At 39.8% G+C, this 24,518-nt stretch overlaps 2 protein-coding genes and 1 long non-coding RNA gene across 6 annotated transcripts in view; 1 reads left to right on the forward strand and 2 right to left on the reverse strand.

Moving 5' to 3' along the window:
* Positions 1-11,103, forward strand: part of LOC110851138 (integrin alpha-PS1) — a 50,936-nt gene extending 39,833 nt beyond the window's left edge. For both annotated transcript variants that reach the window (XM_022098786.2, XM_022098787.2), the window contains 11 exons: positions 2,572-2,675; positions 5,095-5,532; positions 7,293-7,396; positions 7,473-7,758; positions 7,886-8,127; positions 8,787-9,018; positions 9,110-9,493; positions 9,587-9,852; positions 9,926-10,289; positions 10,375-10,469; positions 10,552-11,103. In XM_022098786.2, the coding sequence (XP_021954478.1) occupies positions 2,572-2,675; positions 5,095-5,532; positions 7,293-7,396; positions 7,473-7,758; positions 7,886-8,127; positions 8,787-9,018; positions 9,110-9,493; positions 9,587-9,852; positions 9,926-10,289; positions 10,375-10,469; positions 10,552-10,870 (2,834 nt within the window). In that variant the 3' untranslated portion in view covers positions 10,871-11,103. The remainder of the gene's footprint in view (positions 1-2,571; positions 2,676-5,094; positions 5,533-7,292; positions 7,397-7,472; positions 7,759-7,885; positions 8,128-8,786; positions 9,019-9,109; positions 9,494-9,586; positions 9,853-9,925; positions 10,290-10,374; positions 10,470-10,551) is intronic.
* On the reverse strand, positions 667-1,610 carry LOC118436081. Its single transcript, XR_004835187.1, has 3 exons — positions 1,513-1,610; positions 848-940; positions 667-780 (listed from the first exon to the last, which is right to left on the reverse strand). It is a non-coding gene; the product is annotated as an uncharacterized LOC118436081 (long non-coding RNA).
* Positions 11,104-11,263: 160 nt separating the features above from the next.
* LOC110851257 (tetratricopeptide repeat protein 28) overlaps positions 11,264-24,518 on the reverse strand; it is a 46,852-nt gene continuing 33,597 nt past the window's right edge. For all 3 annotated transcript variants that reach the window (XM_035853218.1, XM_035853219.1, XM_022098961.2), the window contains 14 exons: positions 24,290-24,516; positions 21,485-21,689; positions 20,027-21,405; positions 19,793-19,907; positions 18,777-19,700; positions 18,130-18,684; positions 17,733-17,985; positions 16,445-17,639; positions 16,155-16,342; positions 13,953-13,996; positions 13,663-13,857; positions 13,463-13,570; positions 12,023-13,390; positions 11,264-11,893 (listed from right to left, as the gene is read on the reverse strand). In XM_035853218.1, coding sequence (XP_035709111.1) covers positions 11,535-11,893; positions 12,023-13,390; positions 13,463-13,570; positions 13,663-13,857; positions 13,953-13,996; positions 16,155-16,342; positions 16,445-17,639; positions 17,733-17,985; positions 18,130-18,684; positions 18,777-19,700; positions 19,793-19,907; positions 20,027-21,405; positions 21,485-21,689; positions 24,290-24,516 — 7,115 coding nt within the window. In that variant the 3' untranslated portion in view covers positions 11,264-11,534. The remainder of the gene's footprint in view (positions 11,894-12,022; positions 13,391-13,462; positions 13,571-13,662; positions 13,858-13,952; positions 13,997-16,154; positions 16,343-16,444; positions 17,640-17,732; positions 17,986-18,129; positions 18,685-18,776; positions 19,701-19,792; positions 19,908-20,026; positions 21,406-21,484; positions 21,690-24,289; positions 24,517-24,518) is intronic.

Genomic DNA, 24,518 nt, shown 5'->3' on the forward strand with positions numbered 1-24,518 from the left:
TAGATTATCCAAAGGTAGATACGTAAGCGATTTCTTGCAAGCTTTCCGTTACACGATACGAGTCATTACTGATTGACTAATACTTCAAGCTGACAATTCACGGCTTTTGCCTTTGAGCGTGAAAGTGGTCAGAGAGCAGTATTCGCAGTGGATGATGAAGCGTGTCAAATGGTTGGTGATCAGGCAGGGGCAAACAACGCAGCTTTGCACTCCTCAGTCATCCGAGGAGTCCAATAAAGAAAAGTGTACAAGAACTAAGGAAATTCTCGACGTTCGCAATCAGAGAATATGACAGATACCTAATTATTGTTTATGGCTGCCCATCTCCATAATAAGAGGCATCATTTTCCTGGAGGATACGCCATATACGTACATTTGTACGTACTTATACATACACACGTCCGATATCAAGCGCAGAAATTTATTTGTTTATGGCCAACAACGACGTTAGCCAATGTGTCAGATTGATGATTGATTTTTTTCATTAGTGACTGACTGCTATTCACAGATCAGAATTCCCTCATCAATCTGAACTTACAATGAGTATGCGAAGTAGTAAATATCAATATGTCTAAAGCAAATGTCGAATTATAGTACTTTCTTTAGCCTCATTATGTGCCGAGGTCCGTAAAAATTAGGCAAAAAAAATATATTAAGACAGCTGCGTTTTTTTTGTTTTCATAATGAGAACTTGTTTTATTTATTAAATTGGCAACTGTCCCTTGTTGACAAGTTCTACTTTCGATTCTCGTTTCAACTAAAGTCCATTACGTGACGACTCTGCAGGATGAAAAGAAACAAATAATTTAAACCAAGTGGATTTGCACATGTTGCAAATATTTCACACTTTTAGTTTCTTCGGTACACGCAACCTCATCCATTGCTGGGTCATACTGCTTCCGTCCACCATTCGACTTGGATAGAATGGAGGGAGAGATTTCTGCAGGATACAAATAACAAGCTTTAGTGTTTATTTTCCGTATGTGTCATGGCATAAATGCAGTTTTATGCAATAAATGCGGTGCCAAAACTATGCTCGCCCCAGTTCCATGTGTCCCATGCTCTGGATTTCCATCGCTTCATACTCTAGTTTCAGTCCCATTTTTAACTCTAATTTGCCAACCCAATTATGTATTTATATCCGTAAACGATAATTACATATGTAATTGGCACTTGATGGTAAATGACATATTTCCACCGTGGGTTACCAAGTACAACTACATGGATTTCCATGCGGGTAATAGTTTATCAATTGATAATACCATCGCAGAAATTATAAATAGCAAAACTAAATACACAAGTTTGAATGATTGATGAGTTACAATTACAATGGTATTTAAATACACTTATTCTCTGCCTAAAAACGCGAATCAACCAAGATCAGTTTACAACTTTTTCAGACTAGACGAGCATGTACGGAGACAATAAAACCACGCAAAATCGTCCATGCACTTGTAAAGTGTTCCAATTTTCTGTTAAAAAGACAGAGATAAAGAAGCCGTTTACTTTTACCCTCTCTGAATTTTTCTGAGTCAAAGTTAGTGGTTGATGAAGTGGAACAAATGACGGGGAAAAATCTGGCTGAGATCCATTTTTATATACGTTAGAGAAGACCAACGCAAACTAAAAGCATTTCTCATTCACTCCAACCAACTCTCTTTCTGAGTGACTCTTGTGATTCACGAGTTCGATGATCATGAATCACACACCATCGCAAAGTAGATGGTGTAGATGTGTGCAAGAATATGAGGAAAATGTTTGATCTGTAAATGGGAAATATCGATTGTAGATTGAATTTCGATTTTCCCAAAAATGTCACAAAAAAACTTTTGTTGCCAGAATTCTTGACGTTTCTTGACGCTTACATACATTGAGCTACAAAATTTATATATACGCCACGAACAACCGGAAGCGATTGTTTGAATAATAACATACTCACACTCACTTAATAACAACAAAAATTACTTATTTACTCAATAACAGCACGCACTAATGTAATTTATTTATATGTTTAAGTTTCCAATTTATTTTTGCACTTTGTGCAACTGTCTTGTTACCTCTGGATTTGATATGTGTCAGTAAAAAAGCAATATATATATCGATTATCACGCGCATGCACTAGCAAAAAAATCAACAGCAAACTGACCTGCAACCGCTGCGAATGAATTTGCAAATGTCTGTCACAAAGTCAACTTTATTTATATTTTAGTGTTGCATTTTGTCCGTCTTTGAAGCCGAATATCTGTAATTTGAGTTTCATTCAGGTAAATAATCGACACACCACGTTACACAAGTTTGTCTCATTTTACGATGTGGATAATAAGACCAAAAAAAAATGTGTGTGGGCACCGTGTGTGAAAATGTAATGCAATAAAAATTATTATGCAAATGAAATGAAAACTGCTGATATTACTTATTACGCAATGCAATGCCAAAGAATGCGAATGTTTGCATTTTCTTGATTGAATTTGGTTGGATTGAATTTGGGTTTGGATTGCGATTGCAGTGAATTTAATTTACTTGCTTAAAAAGCGTGTAAAAGGTGCTAACTTTTCCTTGGGAATTATGTAGAGGTCGACTCATCGGATTTGTCACCCCCGTTGGACGATGAACTGAAGGATGGCCAATGGCTCGGTGTAAATGTCCGGAGTCAAGGGGGCAAAGGAAAGGTTGTGGTAAGTAAGCGAGTGAATAGGTTAAGTGGTAAATGTCCTCGTCATTCCGTTACTATGTTTTCCTCTTAAGTGGCGTTCATCTCATCATCATTCATGCATTCATTCATTCTTAAAGCTGTTTGACAAATCTGACGAATTGATTGAAATGTCAAAAAGTTGTGGGAACCCGTGAGCATAAGTTTTAGAGATGGCTGCTGGTGGCTCATCGTCTCTCTTCCTCCTTTCCTGATTAGCGTTAAATTCATGTTAAGAAACTGCAGTGTAACCATTAAGAAAGGGAATTGAAATGAACGGTGGAGTAAAATATTTATGCAAATAGTCACATTCTTTCCTGCCTTTGAAGAGATTAACAGTTTTCTTGTTGCTTGTTTGATCGGTCAGCAAAAAGTGAAGGAAAACCATGTGAGAAGAAGGGTGAAGTGAAGAATGAATAAGCAGAATTATCCGAATAATCGTGCTCATAAACACCTCTTAGAAGCCAATTCATACCTCACACGTAAAGATGAGAAACATTTCTTCGTCTTGGAAATTTTATTAGAAACTTATTAAATAGAAGTTGAATATTTTAAGGGTTTCAGAATATATTTAGTCTGCATAAGTATAGAATACGATGTATCTCCCCTGTAATGATGGTGAGGTGAGTTTGGTCATTAGACTGCATATGTAGTACTATGTATGGTGTCCAGGAAAGGTGGAGGAGGAGACGAAATACGAGCCGAAATTTTCCTGATCATCGTGGGGCATGAAAAGCTACATGATTACGATTTAGCAGTGGGAAGTCTTTTTGAGATTTGATATTATTAGTTTATGATTGGAGACTCAAATAGAAATGGTTAGATTCCAGGTCGGATAGTACGCGTATGTATCCACTCATTGAAGGGGGATGCAAACCATCTCTTCAATTTGGGTGGATGGCCAAATGGTCTTGGTTGACCAAACACAAAGGAAGATGAATGAGTAAAAATTATGATTCCGGATTATGGAAATGAAAGGTGGTGGTTTGGTTTCGGTCCCAACAGCGACCATTTGCGATGGATATTATCCGATACCACGACCACTACTCGTGAATGGTAGTCCAGTCTAGTGAGATAGCTGAGGAAACTGTATGAGAACAAACAGATTGAGTGCGTCGGGTTAAGTTAACCACAATATATGCATATCCATCCATAAGGCGTGCTCTCAAGTATTCATCCACATTGACGCTGGGAGGTATCGGATAGCACACTTTTTGTGCGTACGGGTAACTCCCGATAAAACATGAACGCTTAAATACACATTATTTCCACATTACTGCGTTTCTGAAAGAGTTGTGTGGTAGAAAAAGTCAAGTGTTACATAATACAATGTTTTCCTTGGCAGATGTTACTTTTCAGCCAGCCACATTCAATTAGTGACAATCGAGCACCTTAGAACACGTTGTTACGACATGAATGAGCACCTTTGAGTACGTTGTATACATGTAATAATTAATATGGATGATTGTGCAGGGAATAAGGTTCGCTCGAAAATTATGGTTCTTATGGAATAAGGTCATATAAACAGGCAGGAGCATTAATGAACCACCCACAGCCCAAAGCACAAGTCTGCATCATCTACATACCTACCTTTGCGAGACGGAGTCGGACAGCCATAATTATTGACAATATCAATTATTGCGTATACAAGTACTCCTTAATGTGGCATAATGAATCACTTACGACCCTTTGTTCTTGGCACGTTGTATAACGCGTAAAGAACTGTTCATACTCGAAATAGGGCCCATTTACATAAGAAATTTGAGGAATTTAGCCTCGTAAAGTTGCAGGTGTCATGAAGCCAAGAAAAAGACGGAAATTCCACGAAGCAGCAGCAGTCGTAGATGTTTCAAATGTGGAGTATTATTTCATCCCGTGGCTGCGGTGGGAGCCGTAATGGTGGAAAAATCTTTATTATTTATTGCATCCCTAATTTGGTTATATGGTCAGCATGTCCGACGTAGGTTTCTTGGCTCGGCTCCGTGTCAAACTTGGTGTAAAACGAGTTACAAATAAATGTGGCAAGGGTGCAATATTACTTGTGGTGGTAGCATCAGAGGAACGCTATTACGAGTACGCCTTGAATGTTTCATAAATGTAATGACCAAACGACACGGGACGAGAGAAACAAAGAAATTTTATTGCCAGACAAGTGTAAAAGTTGCTGTCCGGTTGGGGAGAAAAGTGTCACATGCAACCTTAGAAGTAGACAAAACTGCTCATATCATATTTTCGTATCTTAATTTAGAACATTACCTCATTGCATCATCATCATTAAGTAAATAAATCATTAAAACAGCTCGAAAAAATTTTCCGTTTTTGACAGCAGATCATATTTCATGAATAAATATTTCTTCTTATTACTTGTTCTTGAAATTTTACTGAAATTATAAAATTCTACACAGGTTTGTGCACATCGGTATGTTCACCAAGGCCGAGATTTCCGATGGGGACTAGGTCTGTGTCATTTCCTCACCAAAGATCTCGAGTATGATCAAACATTGGAGCCCTGCCGGAACAAGCAGAGAAGGGCATTGGAGGACTACGGTTTCTGTCAAGCTGGTACTTCCGCCGACCTATTGGAGGACGATACCGCGTTATTGGGGGCCCCAGGTGCTTTCACGTGTCGTGGAATGGTCTACGGCATATCCGTGTCGGACGACTACCTCAACAAGGACCGGAATCATTACCACACGCCCGTCATGGACAACAGCACGGTGGACAAGTACAGCTATTTGGGGATGTCCGTGGCTGGGGCCCACTTTTTTGGAAACAACTGGACCTACGTTGCAGGGGCCCCGAAAGCAGCCATGGGATCGGGTCAAGTCATCTTCTTCACAAAGGTGCGTATATTACATAAATATGTTTGCATAAAACGCACAGCATGTTATTTATTTTTCAGATATTTGCAGGCAATGCTATTAAATCAAGGCGCCATTAAGTTTACTTGACATGACAGCTTTTTGACACGCTGATAAAAAAGATAACCCCACATATTTAATTCATATCCTGTCTGTCGCAGGAATAATGATTGGATTATGATTCACAAAAAAATCAATCACGTTTTCTTTTATTGCTCAAGCAAAGAGTTTCTTTGATCCTGCTTATCTCGTGGAGGACTAGATATCTTAAAAATATAATACACAATATGGACAGATGTGTCCATTACTTCATTTCAATTCTCCGACCATTCAATCGCCAAGTGTGCATATGTCTCTCTATTTTCCCAACACCACTTGAAGTGTCATTGTTTGTTTATGTTTCGTACGCATATCGCATAATATTAAACAATGAGTTCCACATGCAAGTTATTATGTTGTTGGCATGAATTTGACAATAATGGGCTGAGTGAGAAAATCATACGCTATCAGCACCACTGCCCAACCTTGATTTCACATGGAGGAAAAACAATTTCATCCTCCATCGTCGTCACCCATCAATTCATTTTTCCATCCGACAGATGTACTTGTTTACCTTTGCTCACACGAGATTAAATGGAGACCCACCTTGAAAAAATTCAATCAGGAAGAAAAAATCAAAGTGATTTTATGTGCACTCTTGTTGTCACTTTAAAATGAAAATCAATTTCTCTCAGTTTGCCTTATCATCAGACGTATACATGCTTTTTTTAAGCTTGAGCATTACTTTGTTAGCATAAGATGATGTAAGTACGTACGTACAAATATTCCCCCATCCAAGATTGTGCCCATTGAATTTCATTAATTTTTGTTATTCACGTGGACCCTAGAGGTTGAAGCAGCCGTCCTCCCCGTACCGTTACTACTGCACAAAAGTCATTAAATAAGACCCACATCATACATATTGTTGTCGTCTCACTTACATATTATTCTCCTCTCCTGTCAGATAGTTAATGCATGCAGTTATCTCGAGAAGACAAATCCTGGTGCTCAACTAAATAATATTAGATTCCAAATGGCTCATCAAGGTTGGGAAATTCTACTCCGACTGACCACCAAGCTTTATTTCTGTGTCAGAGTTGTCTGTCTGGCTGGACGAAACTAAATATTGAGAATTTTGAAATTTTGACTTGATTCTTTTCTTGTTCTTCGTGGGCAGGCGACAGCCCACAGGGAAATAATGGATGTAATGTGAGTTGCTCATTGTTCCCTCATTGTTGATGGGCTGCACGATAAAAGTCTGCCACACCAGCAAAGAAAATCACTTTGCATTTCGCTGATGATGGAGACAGTTCAGTTCATTTGACCGCACACAAGACCACAGAAAGGAAATGTGTGTGTGTGTATAAGGTACATCATAATGGTATGTTTGTAAATAATGGTAGGTAGGAAAAGAGGTGGTGAGCATTTGTTTTATCTGATTTTCATCTTCAATTGTTCTTCTTGCTCCAGTCTCGCTGCTTGTGTCATGTGAAGAGTCGGATGTGATATATTATTACATACATTGTGACGCTGATGGTGGTTAATGCACATAGTTCTTGAAGGAGTACAGCTCATCATATTATGCATCAAGTTAATGGGTGGACTTGTGTAAGAAAGCTGAAAGAGGGATGAAGATGGGGAGAATGAGAAAATTAGTGTTAAGCAAAATTTCCTAAAATGTATGTTTACTATTTTAATTCCAGAGCACTGATTCGCACATGCTGAAAGTGGAGGCTGAACTGACCGGGGAGGGTTTCGCATTCAGTTATGGGAATTCTTTAGCCGTTCTGGATGTCAATGGGGATGGGTAAGATTTTGTCCTTAGAGCGAATTTATGTACGATTGAGCAAGAAATTCTTTATCAATGAAAATGACTATGACAGGAAACCGGATTTGGTGGTCGGAGCCCCATTTTATGTGGACGAAAAAGACTCTGGAGGAGCGGCTTACGTGTACCTCAACAATCACGGATTCCGTAAAAACCACCCCTACGTGCGTCTCTCAGGTCCCAGAGAGTCCCGATTTGGAATCGCTCTGTCTACTTCTGGTGATCTGAATAAAGATGGATTCGAAGACTTGGCTGTCGGTGCCCCCTATGCGGACGAAGGATATGGTTCCGTATACATCTTTTTGGGGTCCAAGGATGGAATCATTAAGGATCCAACTCAGGTAATGCTCAACTCAACAGGTTCGTTGTCATAATTAAGAGCAACTATAGACATAAGTACATAGATTTTTTTTACTGTTGGTTTATTTTGTTTATCTATTTTCACGTTATTTATTTATTGTGTTTCAGATTATTAAAGCCTCGGAATCCTTCCCCCTCGTCCGAACGTTTGGTTACTCTTTAAGTGGCGGAGTTGATCTTGACCAGAATTCATATCCAGATCTCCTTGTTGGAGCGTTCGACACAGATGTCTCCATTTTGCTCAGAGCCAGACCCATCATTGACATTTACACCGAAGTTTTGGGAAATTTGACCAATATTGACCCAAATTCGCCTGGTTGCGCCGCAATGCCTAATGCTGATCAACCTTGGTAAGTAAGCACACCCAGAGCTCAACCTTCCTCACTTTCACAGAAATAAATTATCTGCATGAAAATGATTACATTTTTTTAGTCAGTGAGAGTAGTTGTCCTTTTTTTAAACACATGTAACTTGTACAAGTACAACTTTGTAATTGTTGCTTTTTACAAATCAAGAGGTCAGAGATCATGTTGTAGTAAATTAAGCTTTTTATACCCGACTGAAGAAAAACCGTTTTCCACGAACATTTTGTAACAGGAGGCTGAAGGGTGTTGGTTGGTTTTGTGGTAACAAATGTTGCAAAGCAAGATGAAGTCGCTGTACCCGTATTCTATTTTATCACCAGTTTAAGATTTCAAGATAACAAACATTTAACACGTTGAACCCCAGCCACTACTCGCTGTCTTGATTCTTCATCTCCCACATATTTACTATCATTTCACAAGTGTTTCTCATTTACAATTCGACTACTATTAGTAATTTGTTTTGTTTTTAAGTCTGCCCTTCCTTTCTTACTCCAACTCCTTGTTGTATGCACATTATTTCCTATTACATAAGTGGTAGTGTTAGTTAAGATGATCTCTCTGCTCTTGGGGATCTCAAACTCTTCGCGTCTTTTGTAAGTAATGATGTGAAGTGAGTGATTTAATGGTGGATTTTTTTGTTACAGTTTCGATCTGAAGGCATGTTTCGAAATCCGAGGGGTGACACAAGTGAGGGCTGCCTCCTTCCAAATCGAATACAAAATTGAAGCAGAGACGTTTCTGGAAGGGAAGAAGTTCTCACGCGTCATTTTCCAACGTGGTAACACCGACCGACCACAAGTTGTCAACCAAACCATCACCGTGAGACGAAGTGATGTCACGAATAGACATTGTTCTAATGAGATTGTCCTCCTCAGGGTGAGTACGAGCAGTTTTAAATAGATTTATAGGGAAGTTTTGATTGATTTGTTTGTACCTAATTTGAATAAATACTTGCTATTTTTTACAGGAAGGGACAAGAGACATCCAATCTCCCATTGCATTCAAGTTGACGTACACCTTAATGCAACGAGAGCCCGAGTACCATCCCAACTCCGGCGTCTTACCGAATATCCAAAATTATCCTATACTTAATCAGCAAGAAGCTTCCAAGATTATTTTAGCACATTTTGAAAAAGACTGCGGAGAAAATGATTTGTGTGAAAGTGATTTGTTTGTCAAAGCCTCAACGGATTTGGACACGGATAACGGAGGAAACTATCTCTTGGTACTGGGAAGAAATGAAGTCCTCGGTCTCAACATTTCAATGGGAAACTTTGGAGAACCTGCATACGAGGCAATGCTGTACATTTCTCACCCAAAATCTATGCCTTACATTGGGTTGATGGAAGATGTAATAAATTATAAATATTTAATAACTATGTAGACATACATTCCGTTGTGGATTTCAAGTGATTATTTTACATTCTTGTGTTTTTTATCGCAGCAACAAAAGAAGGGCCTCGGATGCACCCCGTTTAACGGCAGCTTAGTCATTTGCACCCTTGGCAATCCGTACAAACGTCAAGCCACAAATTTAGGAGACTTTCAAGTTATGGGGCTAAAATTTGACGCCAAAAACTTAAAAGACATTGAAACTAGACTGGATTTTCATGTGTGGGCTAATTCCACATCAATTGAGACGGACGATCAAAACGACGGAGTTCACCTCATTGTCACTGTAATTAAAATGGCAGAGCTTTCAATTCAAGGGTGAGTTGATCAGAGTTACTGAATATTTTTCTATTCCGTTAATACCAAAATTTAACAATATTTAATTTTTTAGGCGTGTTGAACCTGAAAAGTCTTTCTACGGAGGAACTATTGTGGGCGAGTCAGCCATCAAGTCCTTTGCTGAGATAGGCCCCAAAATCACACATTACTACGATATTTGGAATGCTGGGCCTTGGAAGGCATCCGTATTCAATGTGGACATCTGGTGGCCGCATCAAGTTGAAAATGGGAAATCACAAGGAAAGTGGTTATTATATCTTGAGCAACCCCCAGTTCTGGATGGGGATGGCCATTGCGTCCTACCCAGTAACGTCACCAATGTGCTTCACCTAAGAAATAAACGGGAAACTGAGACCGTTATTGCTCCGCAAAAGGAGCGTGATGTCAACGGAAAGATCCGAACCTTCGTGGAGATGGTACATATTTAAGATTCGTTTTAATATACATAAAAGTCATTGGCACACACTTTCCTTGATTAACTTATGTCCTTTATTTTTCTAGAACTGTGTCCGTGGTTCAGCAAAGTGCTTTAAAATAGAGTGTACTATTCGAAATCTGCTACCGTTGGAGTCTGCAGTCATTAAGATTCATTCAAGGTATGTGCTTATACATAAATTGGAATACTAGAAACTTTTGAGGATAATTTTGGATGGGAAATAAACTAAATCTTGTCTATAGATTATGGAACTCTACGTTGGTGGAGGATTATCCAACGGTGGACGAAGTAAGGATAAGGTCCCGTGCCGTGATCCGAATATCAGACGAAATCGAAATCCGGCAGGACCCGGGAAATGACGTCGCAATGGCGGTGGCAACATGTTATCCTGATCTCAAGCTGAAGGTGGAACTTGAAGGGATCGCGTGGTGGATTTATGCCGTTTCTATCCTAGCCGGCATAATTCTTCTCTCCCTTATCGTATACTGTCTTTATAGAACAGGATTTTTCAAAAGAAGACGACCCGTCCCCACCCACACTGCCAGTGTTTCTAGATCCTAGTATTAACTCGTTGTTCTAACTAGTTCATCTTCCTAAATAAGTAATTATTATTTAATTTTTTGACTATCGACATATTGACGTATGATAAATATCGCATTGTAAATTTAATGATGTAAAAAGTATAAGTTATTATTAATTAAATTATATAACGTGATATGTAAATATGTATATATTGCAACAGTGAACTTTATAATGAATACAATGAGAACCACTGAAATAATATGAAAAACTCAGTTTGTAACGTTTACAGCAAAAATTATTAAAACAAAAAACATGATGCATCAATAACTTTAATGAGCTGTGGGTCATTAATTGTTGCTGCAATTCTGCAATTCGTATGAATATGCATAAGTATTTATCAGACATCCGACAGTGAAAGAAGCAAAAATACAGTTATTTTTTTAAAAACCATAGTTAGCAAGTATTTATTAGTCCTTGTCTAATTCTTATAAAAGCGAATACAAAAATATCACAGAAATACAATTATTCAAAAATATTTCAATACTATTCTTAGACTACCATTTAACTAAGAATTACTGTAATTTCGTGTCACACATTTGAACTTGTGAAATTTGTACATGGCTTAAATTACAAAGTGGAATGTACATTTCTTGGAATGTATTTTTAAAGTTTGAAATACGAAACTGTTATGAATCTTGGGCATTTAACACTCTGAAGATTTCTGATTTGAAGAGAAACTGGCCAACTGAATGGACAATTTATTATTGCGAGTGGGAAAGTTTTTAGAACTTCGTTTCGTTATATTGGCATCATGATCTGGACCGTAGTCACAAATTATTGAGGACTCTTGAATCTTATCCAGTTTTTGTGTCGTCATTGTGGACACATTGTTGTTGTCAGTCATGAGAAAGCTGTTATCATTATTTTGGGAAACGTGATTGTCGCATGAAGTGGTTGTCGAGGCTAATATTTTTGACCCTTGAGTTTCGCAACTAACGCCGTTGGTTCGCGACGAGGCAAAATAAACGGCTGCGGCAGTTTGGGCTATCAAATCGTTTTGAGCTGGAAAAAAATTGAGACAAAATTAAAAATCATGCAAAAACTAAAAATATTATCATTCAATGTTTATAATTTTTTATGAAATAATTAGTCAGCCAATTCTATTCTACGCGTTAAATAAATAAAATCTACCTTCAGTGCTGGGGGAGTAACTTCCATACTGTGAGTCAGTTAATGACCGTCCATCACCTTCGTCCCTCTCTTTGGAAAAGTCACTGGGGGAACTTTTGGAGCTGGAAGTCGATGACCCACTCATCATGTTATTATTATCGTGTGAAAGTTCAGCAAGGTTCAGACTGATAGGCGAGATCTCTGCCGTAGTGACGAACGGGCCACTCCCGTTTTTTGGATGTGTTCTTCCTCCTCCGGCGCCGCCACCACCTTTCAACATCCGCTTGGACGTGATCCCTTTCCTTCCTGGGGTGGACGACGACGTTGAGTTGGGTGGGTTTCCTTCTGCTGCAGAATCGTCTGCCAATGAGAGCTGGTCAAATGAATCTTCAGCAGCACTCATGTTCCTAGCATCTGTGTCACTTTTGTTCCCACTTAAATTTTCAACAGGGCCTAGAGACCCCCAATTAGACAAAAGAAGTTTGGATAGCGAAGGAGCCAATCCGAGGCCAACGTTGCGTTCTTGATAAACATCGACCAGTGGGGTGGATTTCGTATGGTGCTCAGGAAAGTTAGTAATGGTGGAAGTTTGCTGGGTGGTGGGTGGCTGTTCCTTGTCCTTTTGAATGGAAAACGTACTTCTTGAAGCCAGCCAGGGTTTGGCTTCGGTGGATGTACTTTGTAATGCCTTGTTAGCATTGGCTGCAGCTATTTCATTCATTTTCCAAGTGACCCGTTTACCAGCCGTGGATGCGGAATTATTGGATGGAGTGGATTTGGCGTTATGCTGAATAAAGCGACCAGGTTTACGGACCGGTGGCATTGCGGGCATCATGGTTTGATTATCAGAGCCGGTTGAAGAATCGAACTGGGACACAGAATTATTCGCCATCATTCCACCCATGAAAAATGAGTCGGGGTGATTTTCTGGGATTGGGGGTGCTCGGCGTCGTACCGTTGTGAGACCATTTTCCCAGTCAGCCATGGAACTTCCGCTGCTAGTTGAACTATCTGTTCTTTCCACAGCGATGTTTTTATATGCTCTGTTGGCTGCGGTGGAAGAGTTTGTTGGATTTCTGAGGGCTGGAATTGGTGGTCTGCTGTTTCCGGAAGGAATTTTGGGTAGTTTAAGTTCACGAAGGGACCTTTGTTTAATATCTGTGCTGCTGATGTTGGTGTGACCATCGGGTTCTCCACGACTTCTAACGTAACTCGTAAAAGCTCCCTTTCCCATTACGATAGGTTGTCGAGCAGGCAGATAAGCAGGCCCTTGCATTGCGGTTTGAACATTAGGAATGTCACAAAGTTCTTCAGTTCCTAATTCTAAACTCTCGAGAGAAATGCTTCGCTCAAATGAACCTCCTTGAGAGTCGTGGACCTCATGAGTTTCTGTGGACAAATTATGAAACATGAGTTTAGGAAATTTTAAAATTCGACAAATTATAAAAATAAATTTCTTACCAAATAGTGCAAGTGCGGCTTGCAGTGCTAGCTGAAGCATTCTCATTGTGACATGTTTGCCAATACCGACGTTCACTTCGTGCTCACCAACTTCGATCAAGTCGAAGCCTACAATACAAAAAAATAAAAATTTAGAGCTGTACATAAAAATAGTATCAAAATATTTCCTATTTTTGTTTAATAAATAATTGTTAAGTTACCAAGAGAAGCTAAAAGTTCGTGACATCCGACAATTCCCCATAATTTGACATTGATCATCACTTCCAATTTTTCAACTTCCACGTTTTTTGTTGCCAATTCTGCAATGGCTTGGCGTAAGATTGAAATCACCTCTTCGGCAGCTTCAGGGGTAGAGAAAAGTTTTGAAAGAGCGTTCAACGATTGTGGCGACAAACCTATCAAACCGAACACATGCATCATTAGTTGTTACATATTAATAAATTTTCCAGAGATCAAGTTATTTTTTTTAAACTAAAGATGGCAAAATTACCAAGGATTGCTTGCAGATTGGCACTACATCTCGCCAGTTTTTCACTGAAAATCAAAATAGTATGTATATTTTCATCAAACAAAGAAAACCGAAGCGAGCAATGCAAAAAATGCAGCTTAATGACATAGTTCATAGCACTTTTTCATCAAAGGTCAATCAGACCACTCGCTTTTTTCTCTCGCTTTTTTCTCTCGCTTTTTTCTCACTCTTAAAATTCTAGCAAAAATAAATACTAAAGTAAAGTTGTAAACTAAAAAGTCACTTTTTTGCTCATTTTCCGAACTTTCTGTTTTAATTATTCATCATGTCGAACAACGACGGCCCCTCTACCTCGTCAACTACAAATCCACCCACCAAGCGACAGAAAATGACCATCAGCCAAACAGTTTTAGTTCCGGAGGTCGGCTCGAAAACTCTGCAGTTGTTTATTCAAACGGACGACGGAACATTTGTATCACTTGAGCGTAAGTTTTGCTCTACAAAATAATAATTTTTGTTAATAATGACATGTAATGTCGTACATAATGAATGATTTGCTTTTCAGAGTGCTCCCCTATTCGTGAAGAAACCGCTCCCACCAGATTCCAGTGGGCAGCAACATCAGAATTTTGCAATGAGAAATGGACAGCTCCAGGTAAAAATACTAAACTGGAAGCTATTTTAAACGCTGTGAAAGCTCAGCTCTTATGGACCGGAGAAGATAAGGACATGAAACGTTCTCCCCAAATGAAAACGTATACATAAGTTGTACAATATTTATAACAAATTACATGTATTGAATTATGAGATTGAGACTAAATATTAGATTATTATGTGAATAGGTTGTTGAAGTCTGGAAGAAGGTTGACTGTCAATTTCAAAGACAATGAGGATCAAGTCACTTTAAAAGACGGACGGATCTTGTACAACAACAACAAATCTTCGATTTGTAAGGACGAGTTCTGCTGGAAAGCGAGCCAGGTTGGTCATCATTGTAGTGAACATGGGGAAGGGAACAAGACGCACTTTCTCATCAGGGATTCAGCCAACCCGACACCCACTTTTGCATTGTTGAGCCCTATTGACGTCCACTCCCCAAAGACGACCATCACTCTCAATGATATGCTGAAGAAGACGAAGGTTGACACTCAATTTCTGGTTTTCACTAAATACAATGACAAGCTACCCAAGACCAATGAAGCAGGGGAGACTATTCCATTTTGGGTATTGGTCACGCCTCGTCCGTGGGTGACCAACGGACAGAAAAAGTCGAATGAGTTTGCAGAAAGTCTCCGCCTTGCCATATCCATCACATTCTCACTCATCAACTCGCAGCAGCCTGACCCCAAGAAGCATTACATTTTGTTGGCTGATCAAGTCTACATGCGGTATGCTAACTGGGCGCTGGTGAAAGATTTGTTGACCTCGTTTGGGGTGGGAGCAGAGTTCATTGGGGACTCTGAACTTGGAACGGGGGATAAGTCTCCACTGATGGATGGACTTCGTTTAGATCGGTGCGAAGGCAAATCATGGATCTATGCAAAAATGGGTACAATCGGAAGAATTCATGTTGGTAAATAACTATTATATTTGTAATTATAATATATGCATATCGTAATTCGACATCTAAATTTACTACTTTATACATATTTAGGTATCAGGACTCAGAAAAAAAGATCAGCAGATTCGAAAAACATTGCAAATTATCACAAGACTGACCTGGATGGACCCGTACTCTTTCAGTGTCAAGACAAGACTTTGGACATGAAGAAGGAGAACGAGATCATGGAGTGGGTTGGCCAAGTTGCGATCTGCATTTGCGAAATGTTGAAGGGGGAGGTGGATGGAGGACAAATTCATTGCGATTTTCAGAAGATTGAGAACAAGTCTGCGTGGGAACCCCGACATGTTGAAATGTTAATTAAGTTGATTGGATTTTTTTGTGGAAAAATTGTAAAGATTGTTATTCCAGAGAGTATTAATTTTAGTATTGTCAATTTGAAACCTGCATATGATTTTCTTCGACCCAATTTGTTCAATTAGTATGGCGAGATTTTTTTTGTATTGATTTGATTGAATATGAATTAACTAATAATTGAATTTTTTTTACTGTTATTAATAAAATTTTCTTTCAGAAAAAAATATGTCAATCACAGATTGTTGTTATTATTGAACCTAAAAGAGTCTTATATAATCTTTTTAAATCCTTAAATACCCAGATACCTGATGTCACACTGAGGAAAGAAAACTGCAGCAGGAAGTCCATTTGATGCTGGCTCAAATCGAAAGCCCACAGACATCAAGACATCCTTCCACCCAGTTGTATTGCCGACTTTGTTTTCTATACTTTTCTGAGTCGTGTACATTGCATTCTTCTGACCATTATTAATTCGCTGGAGGGATTTTTCCACCTGAAAAAATAAACAAACATTTGTTAGATCACCTCAAGACATTTGTATTTTAAAATTAATTAAATCACAAAATTATAAATAAATGAATCCTGAATGACGTACCAAATGAAGACTGACTCGCAAAGCATCTCTGGACCGTTCAGGAGTCTTCATTAATTCCCGCATTGCTTGGCTGGTTAATGTAACTTTGTTTGATAGCTGAACATCAGACCCCAGCAGCAGATAACCAGCCCAATTGGCAGGATGAGCAAAATGTTTAGTGTGTTGCACTGTTAACATGGCTTCAGTTAGAGCATGGCTAACTTTGGACCCTTGGAGTAAAGAGGAGTACAAGGCACGGAAAAAGATTTTCGAAGCTGTCTCGGGAACTGGCCACAGTGGGACTAGAACGGACAAGGCACCCGCAGCGAGCAACGCCTTGGTCAAAGCAATGACATTGTCCGCATTAGCCATCTTGTCCCGAGTGTGACAGGAACTGAGGACAACGAGTTTCGCATTCAGTCGGAGTTTTAGAATATCCGCTGCAGTCAAAAGGTAGTCTGAGAATGGTGGAAGTTCCTCGTTGTCATCCCTTCCTCCTCCGTCAGAAGAAGAATTTATATGATTTTTTGCGGAGTCACCACCATTGCCACCGCTATTGTTGGATCGAGAAGTCCCACTTGGAGGTGAAAGTACAATGGCTGACAATTTCCAGGAAATATGAGTCGCCAAATGGATACATTCTGCATTGCAAATTTCGTTGAGAATGCTTTCCTTTGTGGCTTTGACCCCGGTGAGTGGTTGGCATTGTAAGATTTCAGAAATCATGTTGGCTTCATGCTGAGCTCTTGGAATGTCTTCCCATCCCCATTGCTCGGTAATGGCTGCAGAAAGCGTGGGGTTTCCCACGACGAGTGGAATGCTGGTCTCGGTTTTTGACTTGCATCTTCCACCACTCCGAATTGATGAGATGGATGGAGCGAGGATAATTTTGAACTTTTCACATAAATAATCTTCGTTAGTACAGCTCCTCAAAATTGGGAAGGGGACGAGCAGAAGGTCAGTTTCCAGGACGAGGACCAATTCTTTGAAGCAAGTCTGGTCAAGGACGCTGAGTTCTTCTTCGAATGGAGCAATGAGCATTTGATACAGAGAACGGAGACAGGAAGGTCCCTGCCATGAACTTCTTGAGCGTGAGCGTGTGGAACCTGCTCTGCTAGTTGATGCACTTTTCACACTTCCGGTGGCACTTCCCACACTAAACAAGCTTGACAAGCTGTAACTACTGCAGTTGAAGCGGTGGTTCCGACTGACCATTCTGAGAAATAAATATACAACATATTATCTATAGAAATTGCATAGGATTACGTCTTAGGAAAATGAATACACTTTAGAATATATAAAAATATACCTGAGAAAACCAGTCTTGTCATTTTCTTGGTTTAACTTGTCACCTAATTCTTCAAGGTGTTGAGACCACAAGTCAGCCTCCCCTTCAGCCGACTCACCCACGCACTGGTTTGTACTTTCGGAAGCATTAAAATCTAGTCCTAGGGCTGTTCTTGTGCCTTCTATGTAGCGTTCCAGCAGGGTGCCCATATTTGTCACTCCGTCGGTATCACCTTCATCGTTGCCAATGCAGGACTCGTTAAATTTGACGATCCCTTTAAATAAAAGCATTACCATTTAAATTACTTAATCAGTATTACATAATTCCACATGTGATGTATACACATGTGTTGGAGAAAGTAGATCATAACAAATACCGAGTCTTAACATTACGTTGAATGTTTGTGCAGAATATTTACCTCGTTCAGGAATAAGCAACCAGGAGTAGAGGTAGCCTCCGGAAATACTAAAATACAGTACGGCCACTCTGTGACGATTTACACGCTGAATGATCGCATCCACACTATTTATTAGACTGCTTGACAGACTCGCCATGGCCAAAGGGTCCCCCGGTATGTCCCCATTTCCAACAAATTCTCCCTTGTTGCTCAGCAATGTCGAGTTGGCCAGAGTTCTGCTCTTTTCGGCGAAAAGCAGGGTGAGATCAGTGCGGCCCATTTGGACCAAAATCCTCTGAAGTGCTTTGTACGAAGCAATTTGTTGATCGAACAGAGCCAAAGAGTATTCGCTTCCTGAACCGTACGTGTTTTGTCGAATTGTCTCCAAAAGGTCAGACGACTTTTCGAGGTGTGCTTGGGCCGATTCGAGATCACCATGTCGCCAGAAGGCAAGTCCCAAAAAATGGCGAATTTGGGCCTCTTCTTCCTTTGCGTCCAACATTTCCACTAATTGCAACCCTTGCTGTAGATTTGCTACGGCTTGGATGTTATTCCCAAGAGCGTGATGGATCCTCCCTGTAAAATAAATGGATATGGAAACAATAAAATATTAGACAGCTCAATTGCATGCAGTTTTTCGTACGATTAAAAATTCTGCACAAAAATACCTATGGAGCTGAAGGCGATAGATTTCGCCAAGTTATTGTCCGTCTGCATGGCAGAATTCAAGTGATGCTCTTGATATAGCAAACCCTCCTCAAAGTTCCCCATGGATTCATGCACCAAACCGATATTCCCGTAGTCCCTCACTTTACCTCCCACGCTGCCGAGTTCCGTGGAAATTCGGAGGGCAAGTTGATGGTATTCGAGAGCTTCGGCATATTTGCCCATGACTTGGAACACTCTTCCCAATAGCGAAACCGCTTCAGCTTCCATCTCTTTATCTTCAACATCTTTGGAAATGGATAACTGCTGTTGGAAGCAGCCGATGGCCTGTTCAAAGTTCCTAATGTCTAGATAACCGAGACCAAAATCGGACAATGCGGCGCCCTTGAGTCGCATCAACTCGTCGTCAATTATTACCGTCCCGTCACTTCCACTATTGTTTGATTCACTACTAGAGCACTCACTAAGTAAATGGTTAATAATTTCTAAGCGTTTCTCGAAATAGACGAGGGCAGCAGGTGTATTTCGCAAGGATTTACACGCCGACCCAAGTGATCTGTAAGTCTTCTCCTGTTCCCGCAAATTGTTGAGTTTCGTTGAAATTTGCAGGGATTTTTCATGCCGTCGGATGGCTTCTTCGTAGTCACCAAGAGCGTTGCAACATTCTCCCAGGTTCCCATACGATCTGCCTTTCTCTGCAAGAATTAATAGTGTGGTTTTCGTCGTGGAAGAAGACAACGAGTCTAAAATGGCAAGTTGAAGCTCGAAGAATGTTGCTCCTTCCTTATAGTTCCCCAAATTAATTCTACAAATTCCCAAATTTCCGTAGGATTGGGCTTCGGTCATTGAATCTTTCAGTTCTTTGGCACGATCCAGCATTTCCTCGTAACACTTAATTGCTTGGTTGTAATGCATGCTGGCAGATGCTAGAAAATAAAACAAAATATATACGTTACGAATGACTGATAGACTATAATTCATCCTATCGACGAACTGAAATTCTAAGTAATATTCTCACCAGCTTCACCAATTGCACTTGTATAATTCCCGAGAGACATATGCACTCCCCCCAAATTTCCGTGTGCTCTGCATTCGCCTTTGGTATCACCTATTTCCTGGACTATTGTCAGTTCCTGTTACACGAAATAAGAAATACGTTATACAAAATTTTTATCATCAGAAATTGTCATTCTGCTATGTTTGCAACCTAATATTTCCTGAAAATATATTTTTATTCGAAATAAAAAATCACCTGAGTGTGGAATCCTAGAGCAAGATCGAATCTCCTGAGAAGTGTATGAGTACTTCCCAAGGCACCGTAAGCACTGGCCTCCAAAGTCTTGTACCCATTCGTTCTTGCGAGCAGCACTTGCTTTTGAAACACTTTGATAGCCTCATTTTCATTTCTCATTTTCAACATAATGTTCCCAATATTCCCCAAAGCTCGGTATTTTCCTTGCATATCTTTCGTGGAATGGGTCACTGTTAAAAAATACTTTTGACACTCGAGCGCCTCCTCCAAGTTCCCCACTGATAAGTGAGTAAGCCCCAGATTGCAGTAGGCTCTCGCTATGCCTCCCGTATTCTGCAATTCTTTTGCTAAACACAAGTCTTGGTTGTAGTATCTCACAGCCTCCTTGAAGTTGCCGAGTGAGTAGTGCGCAAACCCCAAAAAGTGGCACGCTTTTGCCTCCCCCTCAACATCGTTGAGCTCTTGGGATAGCATGAGGTACGTTTCGTAGAAGGGGATCGCCTCTTCGAAATCTCCCAGCGAACTGTGACAATTTCCCAGGTTGAGCAACGCACATGCTTCTCCACTCGTATCCTTCAACTCCCTCGAGATGTTGAGATGACTGTGGTAATGGACTAGAGCTGCGCCACACATTCCCATCCCTTGGTACCCCACGGCCAGATTTCCATGAGTGGAAGCTTCCGAACTTCGGTCATTTACCTCCTTAGAAATGGCCAACTCTTGTTTGTGGTACTTAATCGCTTGGTCATATAGTTGCATGGCATTGTAGGCATTCCCAATGTTCCCATATGCTCTCCCCATCCCTGTACGGTCGTGCAGGGAAGAAGAAATGCTCAAATGGGACTGGTGAAGTTTGAGAGCGGCGTCATGATCGCCAAGGAGCTGAAAAACAATTCCTAGATTGGAACACGCCCTTCCTTCGTTCACCTTGTCCTTGGTCGCGAGGGCGATGTCCAATTGCTTGGCGTGCCACATTTTGGCTGAGGAGTAGTCACCCTTACATCTCGCCGCGTGACCTAGGCCGGCATAAGCTCGTGCTTCAATGTTCTTGTCGCCAAGCTCTTGAGCAATTTTCAGCACGTGATTGTGAAATGTGATGGCTTGGTCATAGTTTCGTCTGTAGTGGTACGAAGAACCAAGGTTGCTGTAGGCACGAGCTTCTTCAGACTTGTTTTTCAGTTGGTGTTTGGCAATTCTGAGGTGCTCAGTGTGACAGTCGATTGCATTGGAAAACTCCCCCATGACCATGTAAACGGCGCCCACATTGCCGATTTCTCTGGCTTCCTGGAGCAGATCCCCCATTTGTTTTACTAATTGGACACACTGCTTGTGAGACGCAAGGGCGTTCGAATAGTCACCTATCGAAGTGTACACGTGACCTGGAGAAGGAATTAAAATAAGTGTTTTACATACGGAGTAAAATTTGAAGTAAATAATCCAATAAAAAATGCAAATTACCCAAACTGGTGAGTGCTGAAGTCGCAGCCTGCGTGTCTTTGCACTTCATGGCGAGGACGAGTTGATATCGGTGAGAAGTGAGGGCATCTTTGAAATTGGACTGGGAAAAGTAAGCCGATCCCAAATTTCCATGTGCGCGACACTCCCCAGGAACATCTCCAAGCGATTTGGCCACAGCAAGGTCCTGCTGCATATAGTTAATTGCCTGTAAAGTACAAAAAGCATACGCATCAGTAAATGCTTACGATTTCCTCTACGTTCTACACAAGCAATTAATTGTCAATTTATCACCCTTATTTACTCTCTAATCACAATCACAACCAGACACTAAATACTAACCAGTGAGCCTAACATAATGAGCCAGAACTACAAATAATACGCAATTTCTTTTATGTCAATATATTATATTGGATTTAAAAATCATTAAACTAAATAATAATCTTTTGGCTATCAGTTGTTGTGAACATTCCAAATAATAATTTTAATAATTCCTAACCAGTCCATACAAGACCTGCGCTAGTAAATAAATGCAAACCTCAATTATTATCAGTATTCTTGTGTCATTGTTGTAATTCTTATAAGGTGACAGCTCGAATACTGACACGTTAATAATGGACCAACAAGAAGTGATCCAAAAATTGCATGTCATACATATGTAGAACATGTTAAGGTGAACCCAATACATTCTGTCAGGAGGAGAACGAGGTGATGACGATGACATAATAAAGACCCTTGTCGTACCGGTTAGTTTTAGCATAAACTATTCAACAAAAGCATAAATACCAATTTAAACCGAGCTTAGCAGGGTTTCTGTTTATCTCTTCACCCTTCGTGATAATGATATCAATGTAATAATGTTTATACACCCGGTGACAATGTTGCAATTATTTTCTACCAAATTCGCCGTTTGAATTGGGAAAAATTAGAGCTGATCTGAATTGAATGCCTTCAAAGTATGTTAACTTTTAAAGAGAAATGAGAAACCTGTTTTCTTTGAGCATGTAAAGTTCTATTTGCAATTCATTAACTTGGTTCATAACCTAATCTAAGGAGGGGAGCTTGCGAGGTTGATAATAACAGATCCTGATGCCCTTTGGATATGTGGTAGGGTCCCATGAGTGTACTAGAACCCTGAAGTGGTTTGACTCCATGGCCACATTTGCGCCCGCCACACCCACTCAAAAATGCCCAAAAAACGCTTTCACTCGAGTTTTCACTCACTCAAATCCACGTCAAAAATCCAATTTTACTCGGATTTTGAAATTTCTTTCACCATTACACTCCCAGATAGTTGCTTTCTTCAATCCAATATCAAACTCAATATTTTCGAAATTTTTAGTATTTTTAAAATTTAAAATTCTGAATGAGCATTGTTGTAGTAATCAACAACGCAAATTATCCCTGCGAAATAATCATCAGCAAAATTGAGTTTGATATTGGATTGAAGAAAGCAACTATCTGGGAGTGTAATGGTGAAAGAAATTTCAAAATCCGAGTAAAATTGGATTTTTGGCGAGGTTTTGAGTGAGTGAAAACTGGAGTGAAAGCGATTTTTGGGTATTTTTGAGTGGGTGTGGCGGGCGCAAATGTGGCCATGGAGTCAAACCACTTCAGGGTTCTAGTACACTCATGGGACCCTACCACATATCCAAAGGGCATCAGGATCTGTTATTATCAACCTCTCAAGCTCCCCTCATGAACATGGTACAGGTATTCATGCGTCTAGTGGGCCAATAATATCAATCAGATATTGTTGCAATATTTAATGCATGTAAAACGTCAAGTTTTGATCGATTTAATTCTATGTAAATTGTAAAATTCAAATGCGATTATATTTCTACAATCGACACCGAGTAGCACTTGTACTTCTGTATTAATCCTGTGTCAGTGCAATTAATGAAGAAATTTGTTGTACAAAAATTAAGGTGAATAAATTAAAATTGCTAATTTGCTGTTACATCGTTCTCAAGGTGGAACATTAAGTAAAAAGAATTTGCGGAATACGTAATGAATTTTGACTAGACTGCATTAAGTGCTTCCTTTATATTTATGTAAAATTTAAATTTACTTGAAACAGTTTTGGCGTTATAGTTTGTAGTATCGTTTTTATTAGAGGATTTACACAATTTTAGAGCCCATTAATGTTATCAGTATGTAAATAACCTCATTTCTGCAACATCTCTTAATCAAAATAAAAAAGTAGATCGGCAAAACAAGTTTCAATATTTGCTTATTGTTTAGTTTAGTTGATTGTCCTTCTTTTATATTTTAATCAAAATCCAAATGTCGGAATGGCTATAAAATTCATTATCGAGTCAGAAATGGTACTAGTTGTAATTTAATACACATATCGACACAAGTAGGCAGGTGGCTGCTTATTAACGTTAGATCCAAATTAGCAAACGACGTATCTGTCGCTTGCTAATTGACGTTCTAGCGAAAGAAATTGTGTTTGATTTTGTCTAATTTGCATATGCCAGAATCCATAATTTCTTGATCGCTACATGCAAACTAACGTTTCGGCGGCCTGTGCTCAATTAAATATTTATAGTCAATTTTTCCAAGTTTTGACTTTCATTGTATTAATCTTTCCTAAACTTTTACTGTACTTTGCTAATCAAACGACAGGTTTGACCTGTGTGTGCATTGCTATAGAATGAAAATTCATTATTAAGTCACCCAGCATTTTATTGTCATCATAAATTTTCTCAAAATTGGGCCGCAGAGCACTTAATTTCATGGGCCAAGTCGTTAAAGACCACTACAAAACGATTGTCTTATAACAATCTTGCTTAAATTGCTTACCTTATCAAGTGAGTTGAGCGTCCAGAAGGCAGAAGAGAGGGCCGAGTACACCGACCCCTTCAATTTCGCATTGGCAGTGCCAATCTTAAGGGCACTTTCCAGCACCACGACGGCTGCAGCGTACTGACTGGAGGCCAGAAGCTCTTGACCTATCACGGAAATGACGACGAATGGTGACTGCACCAACTTCATGGACGCCAGCTGCTCGAAGGTGGGTTCTAATTTGGCT

This window comes from Folsomia candida, unplaced genomic scaffold (assembly GCF_002217175.1).
Source record: "Folsomia candida strain VU population unplaced genomic scaffold, ASM221717v1 Fcan01_Sc006, whole genome shotgun sequence".
NCBI classification, from domain to species: Eukaryota; Metazoa; Arthropoda; class Collembola; order Entomobryomorpha; family Isotomidae; genus Folsomia; species Folsomia candida.